At 39.5% G+C, this 14,443-nt stretch overlaps 1 protein-coding gene across 7 annotated transcripts in view; it reads right to left on the bottom strand.

Annotated features, from left to right (window-relative positions):
• Positions 1-14,443, bottom strand: part of TPK1 (thiamin pyrophosphokinase 1) — a 327,322-nt gene that overhangs the window by 242,728 nt on the left and 70,151 nt on the right. For all 7 annotated transcript variants that reach the window (XM_029922057.1, XM_029922047.1, XM_029922063.1 and 4 more), the window contains exon 2: positions 6,192-6,263. In XM_029922057.1, coding sequence (XP_029777917.1) covers positions 6,192-6,263 — 72 coding nt within the window. The remainder of the gene's footprint in view (positions 1-6,191; positions 6,264-14,443) is intronic.

Here is a 14,443-nt window from a genome sequence, read left to right as displayed (position 1 = left end):
AAGCACTTGGCATAGATGTAATCTGATAATCTACTTGTAATCTAATCAACATGCTCACAAGCTCTATGGATCAAAGGGAAAAGAGAGAAAAGCCATGAACTCACATTGAAAATGAAGATACTTTGGGGGCACCTGGGTGGCTCAGTGGGTTCAAGGTCTGACCTTGGCTCAGATCATCATCTCACGCTTCATAGGTTTGAGCCCCATGTCAGACTCTGTGCTGACAGCTCAGAACCTGCTTCGGATTCTGCCTCAAGTCTCTCTTTTTCTGCCCCTCCCTCACTCGCTCTCTCAAAAATAAACAAACAATAAACAAAATAGTAATGAAGATATTCTTTAAGAAGCTCCTAGAAGCCTGACATATGGAATGTCTGTTAGATTCTTTATTTCTTGGTTTGTTTGCTTTTTTTAATTTTATGTAACTCAGATCTCTCCAAATATCTTTGAAGACTCTGATTAGCATGGTGACCTTAAGTGGAGAATAAATGGTCTACACAACAAGAAGTAAGCAGAATCCTTCGAACACACATGTCCTTATTTTTGTTCACTTAAAACATATTTTAGGATGAGAATGACATTTACTGGAAGAGAAAGCCTGACTCAAAAAAAAACAAGGTTAAGAAATCTGAGCACAATATCCATTCATAAATGCCAATAACCTCTGAAAGTGACAGCAAGGTTAGATACTAACTACAGTTCTGTCTTTTTATCTACCTACCTACCTAAGTACTTAGATATCCCCAGATTAAACTCCGTATATAAAAGGCTAGGACAGGTAGGGATAGAAATGACCAAGACCTGTAACCAAGAAAATCACTGAAACTTCATGAGGTATTAAAGGGAAAATAATACAGTTTAAATACACTTTTAAACTGCCTTGAATCTCTTTCTTTAGTCATTTAAAATAAACTGCATAACCTGTCACATAAACATTGCAGGGGAAAAACGACAAACCTTCAAAACAGACTCTCTCCTTCGAGAAATCTCAAGAAATACCTACTCATCAGAAGTCCTTAGCATAGATTAAGGTTAAATTGCCAATTTATATAAAACACTTACACTGTGCCGTAGCCTCCAAATTTGTCTGTGCGTTGGTATAACAGTATTGATCTCACCCCTTCATTTCCATTCTTCACAAGTCTTCATATCTACAGAGGGAAGGCCCACACAGGGCAGAGAGCACCAGGCCAAGCTGCCTCTGGCTCTTACTCCCTTGCTGAAATCACAAGCCACACCACTGCCTCCCATCCCAGGCCCTCAAGGCTGCCCTCTACTTTTTCTACGCCTCTCGCTTTTGTTAAGATCAGCAACTCAAACTGAAGCTCCAAGTTTTTTTTGTTTTGTTCTTTTTTTTTACTTTTTCTTGAAAATATAACAACACAAAACAGAATACTACAAACAAAAAAGATCCCAGCTTCTGGTTATGAGAGCCCCAAAAACCCTACTCTACCTTTGCTCACTACTTACTAACACAGCTGCTTTTTACAACGGTTGACGGCTCCAGAAAGCCACGGACTATCCTGGAAGTATATATGAAAGTACATTTCAACCATCTAAAGAAAAGTTATTCTGTAAATGAGCCTCACCTCACCACGTCAGGCCACGTCACCCTTAGATACTGTCAGTTTTCTCCGTGCATACAAACTGACCTAGTGTCCAATTTTCATGCAAATCAAATAAATCCTTGGTCTATGTCAGACATGAGACTTTTTTCAAATCATATTTGATGTGGGAAGGGAAACAAAGGCAGAAGGAAATGGCAGATAAAATTAAATTTCCTTATAACCTGCAGCCCGCTGACAAATGCTGGAGGCAGGCGGAGTAGAACATTCCTCGAGGAACTCCCTCCTGTCTTACTGTTAATGCTTTGCTGGAGGGAAAAACCACCTTAGCCTGACAATAGCTAGGCCTCCAGGATCTTGTGAGTCTTCTTCAGCATAGGAAAATCCTTCTGGAAACTTCCTTTTCTTTACTTAGGCTGACTTCCAAGTATATAATCAGTCACTCCTGATTACATTTACTGAAAGTCAAATAAGCTGTTATCCCTTTTGCAATTTGTTAGCAAAAAGGTGACTTAAAATGATGGTTAATTCAGTCTCAAAAGTTTTCATGGGTAATTGTTAGGACAGCTTTCAAAGTTTTTGGTAATCTGAAACTGTAAAGTTTTGCTTGGATGACAAACTGAAATTGAATCCTTTGGACATCTAAGTCTTTTCCAAATGAGATAAAACACTAAAGCATAGATTACTGAATGTTGGTTTGTGTTTTTGACCTACTACAGAGAAAATAAAGATATTTGGGTCTGATGGTAAACTTGCTTTGTGCATTATACTTACTGAGGTTTTAAACTTCGCAAGATTTAAATTGTAAATGAAGTCATTTGACCAGGTAGGCCTTTTTATTTAGTATGTTAAGTTACTCTGAAAGCATGATGAAATAGTAAGTCTTTGGTTACATTTGGGTAAATGCTTTAACTATTCTGGAGATTATATGCAATTCCTGAAGTTATATTTTAGTAAATTAGCCACCACATGATATTCTGATGACTGAAGTGTTATGTGTCACAGAAATAACTGGATTTCTTGCCAACTATATTGCAATCTCTCATCAGATCTTTAACTGTGTCCATTTTTTAATTTTTTTGTCATTTATAGTTTTTGTGACTCTTGTTCGAAATATTGCTGGTTCTCTAATGTTTGCTCTTCCAGATTAAGAAAACATTCTCTTAAGATACCCATAATAGGGGCACGTGGGTGGCTCAGTCAGCTAAGTGTCCGGCTTCGGCTCAGGTCATGATCTCACAGTTCCTGGGTTCGAGCCCCGTGTCGGGCTCTGTGCTGACAGCTAGCTGAGAGCCTGGAGCCTGCTTCGGATTCTGTGTCTCCCTCTCTCTCTGACCCTCCCCTGCTCACGCTGTCTCTATCTCTCAAAAATAAATAAACATAAAAAGAAAAAGATACCCATGATATACAGGGCACCTGGGTGGCTCAGCTGGTTCAGCATCCGACTTCCCCATGGTTCCTAGGTTCGAGCCCCGCGTCGGGCTCTGTGCTCACAGCACAGAGCATAGACTCGGCATACACTCAGACGAAACCAGGCACCGCTAAGGAGCGGCGGCTGACTTTCTGGAACAGGCAGCCCACTGGAACTGTTGGCCTGCTCCTTGCTGGCAGAGCTCCCAGCAGCCTTTCCAGGTAGGTAAGGAATGTCACTTTCTGGCAGGTGCAGGAACCTCAGGATACTTTGGGGACCTTGAGAAGAGGAAGTCACCCAAACTTAGAGGCACTACAGGCATGCCTGATGGCAAGCACTTGGCTCTGGGCCTGGACAGGCTTTACTAGAAGTTCAATTTAAATGTTCCTTATGAAAAAGCTCCAACAAAACAAGTTTTTAAAAGATCTCTATGATCTATCACTGTTCTTGCTGAGTTTATGTAAATAATTAGGCCAAATTTGTGTAAATGGGACTTGTTTTACAAACAAATTAATCGTTATTTAGCTACGACTCTCCAACCTAAGGTTTCAAATCTTCTTCCAAAAGGCCTTTTCTTACTGCACACCTTGTCAATAAATAGACAAGGAATGCTCTGTTAAATTATTCCCTTGAGGCCAGGTTAATTCATAAATCTCTAACTGAATATGCAAACTGTATCCTCCCTAAACCTGGGCTGACAGTTACTAGCAATTCACCCCATGTGAACCCCAAAGACCTGCTTCACTTAAAGGATTGGAAGTCTAATGCAGCAAGGGACTTAACCCAAAATTGAAGGGCTCCGACCGGGCTGTTCAAGGGGAAAGGACATGGGAAACAAAGGCAGAAATAAATGGCAGATAAAATTAGATTTCATTAAAACCTGCAGCCCACTGACAAATGCTAGAGGCAGGTGGAGTAGAACGTTCCTCCAGGAACTCCTTAGTGTCTTACTGTTAATGCTTTGCTGGAGGGAAAAAACAACCTTAGCCTGATGATAGCCAGGTTTCCAGGACCCTGTGAATCTTCTTCAGAATAAGAAAATCCTTCTGGAAATTTCACTTTGCCTTTGCCTCCCCTAACTCCCAAGTATATGAATCCTGGGGCAGCTCCTCCTGCCCAGGGGGTCCTGTCCCCGGGCTTTAATAAAAATACTTTTTCTTTTCTTTTTTTTTTTTTTTTTTGCATCAGAGATGTCTCAAGAATTCTTTCTTGGCTGTCATTTCCATTTCTACCCTCCACTTCACCCCACCTCCACCAATATCCTACCATAATTCCAAAACCACATCAAATTCACTACAAAAAACTAATACAGTTAAAAACTTCACTAACCTCAACAATCTACAGCATTTTACACTATGAACAAAACAGGCCCCTTAACCTCTCTGAGCTATGAGACTTTCGATGATGTAGGTTTCCAGCAGTTCCTATCAATGATTGCTTTGTCTATTTTTAATACATGCAATAAAACATAGCTGTTCATACACTATCCTAAAAATATAATGAAACCTGATAAGTTCAGATAAGAAGGATATGCCTAATCAGTTTACTTTGTCATTTATTAGCAATATGAATCATATCAAATTCATTTTTATTTTTTTTAATGTTTTATTTATTTTTGAGAGAGGGGAGAGAGGGAGAGAGGGAGAGAGGGAGAGAAGGAGCTGGGGAAGGTCAGAGAGAGAGAGGGAGACACAGAATCTGAAGACAGGCTCCAGGCTCTGAGCTAGCTGTCAGCACAGAGCCCGATGTAGGGCTCAAACCCACAAACCGTGAGATCATGACTTGAGCTGAAGTTGGACACTTAACCGATTGAGCCACCCAGGTGCCCCTCAAATTCACTTTAAAAAAAAAAGTTTATTTATTCTGAAAGAGCGAGAGAGTGCATGCACAACTGAGCATGAGCAGGAGATGGGCAGAGGGAGAAGAAGAGAGAGAATCCCAAGCAGGCTCCACACCTCTCAGTACAGAGCCCTATGTGGGGCTTGATCTCGCAAATCACTGAGATCGTTACCTGAGCTGAAATTATGAGTCAGACGTTTAGCCAACTGAGCTATCCAGCCACTGCTCAAATTCACTCTTTCATTTGTTATAATTACTAAGTAATTATGTGCCAGACACAACACTGGGCACTGAAGTGAACCCCCGCCCTCCCCCAAAAAAGACCTTATTTTATGGCCCTGAGTGTCTACCTACTGACAACCAGGGGAGAAGTGCTATGAAAGTGACGCTCCTGTTTGGATAAGGGGCCAGCTCTTAGGACCCTGTTGGTGCAGCAACAATGGGACCCTCTCGGCTGGCTCACATAAAGGTAGCTAAATTTGGAATAAAGAATTTTCATGGTAATCGCATAGGACAAGAAAAATTCCTTACACAAAATCATCCACAATGATCTGTTCCCTCTAGTATCACAAGGACCCCTGTCTGCAAGTGTGAGCTTACTGACCTGAAGGTCTGCCTTTCAGGATGTGGGAGTTGGATGCTGAGAATACTAGAGAATTCTGCGATTAGAGTCACCTGGAACATGCATCAGCATAACAACGATCACGAGGTTCTGTCTAACTAATTTGGCCTCTAACCTACATTGGCAACCTTAGCAGAAGTATCCCTTTGGGAAAAAACTCAAGATTTCATGGAAGAGCAGAGGTTCAAAACACCAAATGAAATTTAACACTATTTTCTAGCCTAGGGTTAATCCTATACAAATCAAAGAATAATGTAAAAATAATTAGTTAATAAAGCCTGTTTTTTTAAATGAAAACTCATAGAAGCATAAATTCTGTAAAATTACTGCATGCTTCTATTTTTCAGCATTCCCTAGAGATTCTAATACACTGTTTACATAATTTTTTTTTAATTTTGCAAGTCTGGTTACCCTGCAGATATCTTCCTGTTGAATGCTAGGATGAGTGAGGCTTGAGGATGCTTTTTACTGTCCCTGGTGCCAAACCTATTCACACTTCAACAAACACTTGGTCAATACTCAGGATTAACATCTACACAGTGGGTCAGAAATGCTACATTGTAACTCTGTCCCTGGGGATCCATGCTGCAGAAGCCACATGTGAAAACTGGTTAAGATTTGTCCTCCTGGTAATTCAATAAATAAATCACTTTGCTAGGAATTACACTTTTTGGTATTAGTTAGGTTCCAGAATATTTAATAGTCGTGTTCATCCTAGACAGAGTAAGAAAGTAATGTGAATGCTAATTAAGATTACCTTTGCTCCAGAGATGACGAACACATTTGTCCAGAGGCTGATTCAGAACCACAAGGCAGTATTTCAACTTCCCTGTGGAAAAAAAGGAAGTAAATAAGTAGGTAAAGTCTTTTGTTCCCCTCATTTGAGTCTAGAATTACATTCTACTACTCCAGATTTTCTTTTTTCTAAAGTTTATTTATGTTGAAAGAGAGAGGGAGGGGTGGAGGGGGGGAAGGGTCAGAGAGAGAGAGGGAGACATAGAATCTGAAGCAGGCTCCATGCTATCAGCAGAGACCTGTGAGATCATGACCTGAGCCCAAACCAAGAGCTGGATGCTTAACTGAATGAGCCACCCAGGCACCCCCACTAATTTAGACTTTCAGTTCACACAGAGCTAAATTTCACCCACAGCTAATTTCTTATACCTTAACTTTAAAAGACACCATAGTTCAATATGTCTATACTACATTACTATATTGCTGAGGACGTGATTATAAAAATAATTTATCACAAAAACAATTGGGTAGATTTCTTTTTGTAACAGGTGAGGGGGGGAAATTCTCTTACAATGACATCCTGATGAGATACTACCCCCCTTTGAAACAACTGCTCTTCTACCAGGCTGGCCCAGCATCCCTCTGACATTAGCTGCCAGGGGGTATGGGCCTGGGCAATGTGTGTCCTCACATTCATTTTTACTTATTCACATCCTCTCCCCCACTACGTCTCTCTCCTCCCCATACAAAACTCTGTGTGTATCTGCACAGAGTCCCAGCGCTCTTTTCCTGACTCTTATTCCAAGTTCTTAGATGACACTCCAAAGATGAAGACACTTGAAAAGACAGAGGAAAGTTACTTCTCCACCAGTCATTCCAAGCCTTTTATAACGTGCTAAAAATAGTGCAAAGCAAAATGCGATCAGGCCATCGAAAACCTGTCATTCAGCTCAGTCCAAGCTCTCCATTTCACTTAGGAAAGAAAATATTTGTTTGGTGATAAGAAAAATTAATTTTTTAAGCAATCTCAGTGTTAGAAGTGGAACAAGATAAGGAAATGAAAAGGGGATGCCACCGTCCACAGCACACATTATTAAGTGCTGATTATACACGAGGCACTGGGAGCACAAAGAGGACTAAGATTAGAGAGTATCTGGGAGATAAAACATTCATAATAAAGAGGACTTATTCTACAATGCAATACGACACAAGTTTATGAAGAGTGCCGAGTAACAGATAAAGAAGTATGGAGGGGGTTCAAAGCCCAGAAAGTCAACAAGGTCTGGTGTCACCCTAGAAATCTTTGTGAAATGCAGATTTCCAAACTTGATCTTAAAAGGAGAAAAGAAGCTGGAAAGAATCAAGAAAAGGGCATCCAGACAAGGAACACCACACACAGGTAACGGCTATCCTTTGCCATTACAGTTACTTCCAAGCAGTTTCAGAAGCCACGCCCTAATGGCAGGAACCCAAGACATTACTGCTGGCATCACAAACTTCAAGACATCTTGTTTGAGTCGATGCAAGAGTTTAGACTGAGGCACACAGGAGGTATTGAAAAGGATGCAAAACAAGTAGTAAAAGCGATCTGTGTATATTTGGTAATCACGCACACGGAGATAAGAACTAAGGTCAGAGAGTTGCCTAGCAGCTGGGATACTGCAAAGAAAGCACAGAGAGAAAAACAAAGGATGAAAGCAAAATTACACTGTTTTGCTCACCAGCCTAGAGCTGAAGGACCTCAACAAAGGAAACGCAGAAAGAACAGTCAGAAAGGTACAAACACAAAGCGGGGATTTCCAAGAACCTACTGTCAATGACACAGCATGCTACTCAGATGTCACAGGGACTGAGGAACTCAGATGTCACAGCAAGAGCCAACGAGGAGGGCAAATCTCAGAGCAAAATCTGATAAGTCACAGAGGGAGCCTCGGAGATGCGGAGTTAAGTCAATCAGGAGGAAAGATGCCTCTTAACAAAATAAAAAGTGAGCTATGAGAAATGAGGGGGACATGGCAGTGAAGTCAAGAAAAAGTTCTTCGAACACAGAAGCCATCTTATATTCTAAAAATTTTTTTTACTGTTTTTATTTATTTTAGAGACAAAGAGAGAGACAGGGTGAGCAGGGGAGGGTCAGAGAGAGAGGGAGACACAGAATCTTAAGACAGGCCCCAGGCTCTGAGCTAGCTATCAGCACAGAGCCTGATGCAGGGCTCGAACTCACGAACCGTGGGATCATGCCCTGAGCCAAAGTGGGATGCTTAACCGACTGAGCCACCCAGGCGCCCCCATCTTATATTCTAAAGAGGAGAGATGTGAGAGGAAGAAGGGAGAGGATTCCTTCCTTCCTTGAGTAGGAATTTATAGAGCACAAAGCACGGCAGTCCAGGCCCTTCTGAGACTGCAGTGAGCAGGAGACGCGAGCTTCTGGCCCTCCTCAGACTTCCATCCTACTGATGAAAACAGGTACTAAGATCGAGGTACATGAAGACATGCAGAGACACACAAATCTGAGGTAGAGGTGAGAACGGTCGATTTACTTCTACGTGAACAAAAAGCAAGAATATGGAATTAAAGCAGAATGTGAACAATTTTAAAACAATTGCTATAAGAAGTAGACTACAGCAGGTGAAGGCCCATAATTTTAAAACTATAAATTCACTTGGGGTTGACTAGCAAATAGAGGATCTCAGATCCACGTATAATTTCAGGACTTTTCTCCCACTGATTCTGCAGAGGGGGAGCAGGAATAGGCACAAACTAGATGATAAACAGGGAGGACATGTGGTTTGAGAACTGGCAAAATCACTGGTCAGGAGGGAAAGGAAATCTAGGGTGCTCCTCTGAGCGGGCATGACCACGAATGACTATGGCCCAGACCAGTAACCGCCTGAGGATGTTCTTTCTCTTCTTTAACAACAGAATCCTGAAGGGTGTTTTCATTTGGTTTCATTTTTTTAAATCTTTTTTAATGTTTTATTTATTTTTGATACAGAGAGAGACAGAGCATGAGAGGGGGAGGGTCAGAGAGAGAGGGAGACACAGAATCCGAAGCAGGCTCCAGGCTCTGAGCTAGCTGTCAGCACAGAGCCCGACGCGGGGCTCGAACCCACGAACGTGAGATCTGACCTGAGCTGAAGTCAGAGGCTTAACCAACTGAGCCACTCAGGCGCCCCTCATTTGGTTTCATTTTGGGGCTTTGCTGTTTTTTGCTTTACTGGGCACGTTACCATCCAGGTGAATATTTATGTATCCCAGACTCCTTTGTAACAAAATGTAGTGTTATGATTAAGTCTGGCCAAGGAGATGTATATTAGACCTTTGTAAGTTACTTGTAGGGAGTCTCCTTAAAATGGAGGTAGCTCGGGGTGCCTGGGGTGCTCAGTTAAACGTCTGACTTGGGCTCAGGTCATGATCTTGCAGCTCCCCGCATCAGGCTCTCTGCTGTTAGCTCCTAGAGCCTACTTCAGATCCTCTGTCCACCCCCCGCCCCTCCCCCATTCACTCTCTCTGTCGCTTTCAAATAAATACACTTAAAAAAAATGGAGGAGGCTCTATTCTCTGCTTCATTTCTTCCATCCTGTCTTCTGGATCAAGGATTGAAGAACTGCTGAGTAAAATTTTAGCAGCCACCTGCTGTCATCAAAAGAGCACCAGCCTAAAGGAGCTGGGAAGCCCACCACTTCACTGCCTGCCTACAAGTTCTCTTATGTGAAGAAAACCAGACTTCTTTTTCAAATCGTTATTGTTCAAGGTTTCCCTATTCTACAGAGAGAAACTCAATTTTAATTAACATAATGATCATGGTCAAGGCTGTGTTGAGACAACCTAGACAGAAATTGGAGAGGACTTTCAAAATGAATAGGCACGTATCACAATGGAGAAGGAAAATTTGAACCCACGCATTCATTCAAAGTGGATGGAACATCAGTCTAAGAAATTCATACCCTGGCACACAGTAAGTGCTCAGTGTTACTGGCAAGGAGTTAATAATTTGGATAAATGTCTGACAAGGTCTGCACTGCCAAAGAAGGCACTCAACAATACAATATGCATATTTAAATAAATGAATGAAACCACCTTTTGTCACAGATTCTTTGATATATAAACTCATTCCTCAAAGAGAAAGGATTTATTATCCACATTACCGCTCCTCTACACCAATATTTTCACTAAGGTGATATCTGGGAAGTTATTTTTGAAAAGAATCAGTGTATGAAAATATATGATACAGTTATGATTCACTAATTAAGTTATTAATAATCAAGAATGAACCATTTAGGCAACTTCACATCATTCATGTTAAGCCGGTTCTATCTATGGGTACGCAAGTCCTGGGATCCAATATTCCTTCCTTTTCTCATCTAGTGCCCTCTGGAACTTTAACTCATTGAAGTCATTTTGGCATTCATATCACACTCGAGGCCTTACTGATGCATAGGCTGCAGAAAAGTAGCACCCAGAACTACCTATTGTAACTACCCAGTTATGGGAGCCCATCTCAAAGCAGCATTCTAAAATCTAGAACTCCGCATCACTCTGGAGTACTAAAGCATGGGACACTGCCTTTGGCTCTAAATGTGAAAGTTTATACAAAGAAAGTTAGCAACATGGAAGTAAATGGACAGTATTATTTCAAGTATTTGCCCAGCTGTCACACTGATGGATATGCAAACAGATTTAAGAGGAGAGCTGGGAAGAACCTCCTCATTATGCTATGAAGACCACAAGTTTTTATATCAAGTGCCCTAAGGCAATCTCAAAGAGAAATCTAAGAGCAGAGAACACAATTTCAAGAGTAAGAGAACTTTTTCTTTATATAATGCACTCCATTTTAAAGAACAGAGAACAATATCGACTGGTCTCAACTCTTCAAACATCAAGTCAGAAGTACTAGAATTGCTTTCTCAAAAGGGTTTCAATTAAAGCAGAAGATGGCAAGTCCCAGATCCTGGATATATCAACACTAAAGTGCTCCAAATGTACCTGGAAATCCTGAATTAAGTACAAAGAGAAATTCCCAAACAGTTGGATCCTAAGAGACAGGACAATTAAATATAGCATGGTATGTGAAAGGGACCCAGGAACAGAAAATGAACACCAGGCAGAAACTAAGGAAGTCTGAATAAGTGATACAACTAATAATAAGCTAATAAAAATGCATTATACTGGTTCATTAATTATACAAATGCACCATACTAAAGTAAAATGTTAATATGGGAAAAACGGAACATGGTTGGGGGAACTAAAAGGGACCTCTCTTTACTATTTCAATTTTTCCGTAAATATAAAACTGTTTAAAAAAAAGTCTACAAATATTTTAAATTCCTGGGGCATGGGATAAAACAGAACTAAAAACTATCCCATCAAGTAATAACTGAACAATTACTCCAACAAGGGTCACAAGAGCCCCAAAGTCTGAAGTTGGACATCAGATATAAAGCCAAGAAAAAAGCCCACTGTAACAAAAGGCAAAGATAATTCTATTTCTTTCAATTAACAAAGTAAAGCAAGGACAATAGAACAGCAAATCCTAAAAAACACAATTTCTTTTTATTTCAGAGCTCCAAAATGAAAATTAGATTTTTTCCAAATCCAATTTATGTAAACAGGAAAAGAAAACATTTCACCAATTTCCCCCACCATCCACATCCACCTCTGGCAACCACCAATCTGTTCTCTACACCTATATGTTTGGTTTTATTCTAGATTTCACATAAAGAAGACATCATATGGGATTTTTCTTTCACGGACTTATTTTATTCAGCATAATGTCCTCAAGGTCCATCCACGTGGCAGCAAATGGCAGATTTCATTCTATTTTATGAATAATTTTACTATATATATTTTATGTTATATATATAAATACATACACACACACACCCCATAATTTCTTTATCCATTCGTCTTTCAATGAACACTTAGGTTACTTCCATATCTTGGCTAGTATAAATAACACTGCAATAAACATGGAGGTGTTTTTATCTGTTTTAAGTTATAAATTGGCATTTTTGTTGTCTTCAGATAAATACCAAGAAGTAGAATTCCTGAGTCTTATGGCCGTTTTCTCGATTTTGTAAAGAATCTCCATGTTTTTCTCTACAGTGGCTGCACCAATTTATATTGCCACCAACACTGCCTAAGATTTCCCTTTTCTCCACATCCTCACCAAGTCATGTTCTTATCTTTTTTGACAAGTCATTTTAATATGCATGAGCTGACATCTCCTGGTAGTTTTGATTTGCATTTCCCTGATGATTAATGACATTTAGCATCTTTTCATGTACCTGTTGGACATCTGTGTCTTCTTTTGAAAAAGGACTACTCAGGGGCACCTGAGAACACATAGAACTCTTGATCTCAAATTCCTAAGTTTGAGCCCTGTGTAGGGTATGGAGTTTAGTTAGAATAATAAATAAAATCTAAAAAAAAAAAGAAAAAGAAAAAGAAAAAGATCTATTCAGATCTTCTGCCCATTTCTTCATTGGGTTTGTTTGTTTGTTACTGAGTTGTACAAATTCCTTGTATATTTTGGATATTAGCCCCTTATCAGACACATAATTTGCAATTGTTTTCTCCCATTCAGTACGCTGCCTTTTCATTTTGGTGATACTATTCCTATGCTGCATAGAAGCTTTTTAGATTGATGTCATCTCAACTGATGCTTTTGTATCAAGATTCAAAAAATTATCAATAAGACCCATGTCAAGGAGCTTACCATCTATGTTTTCTTCTAGGAGTTTTACAGCTTCCGGTCTTATGTTCAAGTCTTTAATCCACAACCAGTTTATTTCTTGCATATAGCGTAAGACAGTGTGGTCAAGTTTCATTCTTTCACAAGTAGCTTCCAATTTTTCCAACACCATTTTTTGGAGAGACTGTCTTTTCCCCACTTGTATATTCGTGAATCCTCTGTCATCAATTAATTGACCATAAATGTATGGGTTTATTTCTGAGCTCTCTAGTGTATTCTTATGACCTATGTGTCTATTTCTATGCCAACACTAAACTCTTTAAATGACATAGCTCTGTAGTCTACTTTGAAATCAGATTTTGACATATCCAGCTTTGTTCTTTCTCAAGATTGTTTTGGCTATTTTGGGTCTTTTGTGCTTCTGCAAATTTTAGGATTGTTCTATTTCTGTGAAAAATGCCATTGGAATTTTGACAAGAATTGCATTAAATCTGTACATTGCTTTGGGTAGTATGGACATTTTAACAATATGAACTCTTTCAGTCCATGAGCATGGAGTGTGACTTTCCATTTCTTCATGTCTTCTTCCATTATTTTCATCAATGTCTTATATTTTTCAATATCCAGATCTTTCTCCTCTTGTTTACATTTACTCCTAGGCACTTAATTCTTTTTGATGCAATTGTGAATGGGATTATTCTCTTAATTTATGTTTCTGATAGTTCATTATTAGTATATAGAAATGTGATATTTTTGTGTACTGAATTTTATCCTGCAACTTTCTATCAGTTTTTTGATGGACTCTTCAGGCTTTTCTATATATAATATCACATCATTTGCAAATTGTGACAGATTTACTTCTCCCTTTCCAATTTGGATATCTTTAATACTTTTCCTTACTTAGCTGCTGTGTCTGGGAACTTCCAATATTATGTCCAATGTAAGTGGCAAGAATGGGCATCATCTTGTTCCTGATCTTAAAGGAAAAGCTTTCAATTTTTCACAGTAGAGTGTAATGTCACCTCCAAACTTGTCATATATGGCCATTATTATGTTGAAGTATGCTTCCTCTAAACCCATCCTGAGTTTTTCCATATAGATGGATGTTAAATTTTCCCAAATGCGTTTTCTTCATCTTATTGAGATGGTCTTATGATTTTTATCCTTCATTTTGTTAATGAGGTCTATCATGTTGACTGACCTGTGGATGTTGAACCATCCCTGCACCTCTTGATCACGGTATAATGATCCTTTAACATATTGTTAAATTCAATGTGCTAAATTTTTTTTAATGATCTTGGGCATCTATGTTCATCAGGGATATTGGCCTGTCATTTTCTTTCCTTGTATGGTTTTGGTATTAGAATAACGTTGGCCGTATAGCATGAGATTGGAAGAATTCCCTCCTCTTCTATTTTTCTAAGAGTTTAAGAAGAATTGATACTAACTTTCCTTTGAATCTTTTGTTAAAACTCACCTGTGAAGTGATTCTGATCCTGGACTACTGGTTGTCAGGATGCTTTTGACTACTGACTAAATCTTCTTATGAGTAATTGATTAATTCACATTTTCTATTTCAA

The sequence above is a fragment of the Suricata suricatta genome, chromosome 2, assembly GCF_006229205.1.
Source record: "Suricata suricatta isolate VVHF042 chromosome 2, meerkat_22Aug2017_6uvM2_HiC, whole genome shotgun sequence".
Taxonomy (NCBI): domain Eukaryota; kingdom Metazoa; phylum Chordata; class Mammalia; order Carnivora; family Herpestidae; genus Suricata; species Suricata suricatta.
This window is presented reverse-complemented; position numbering and strand designations above follow the sequence as displayed.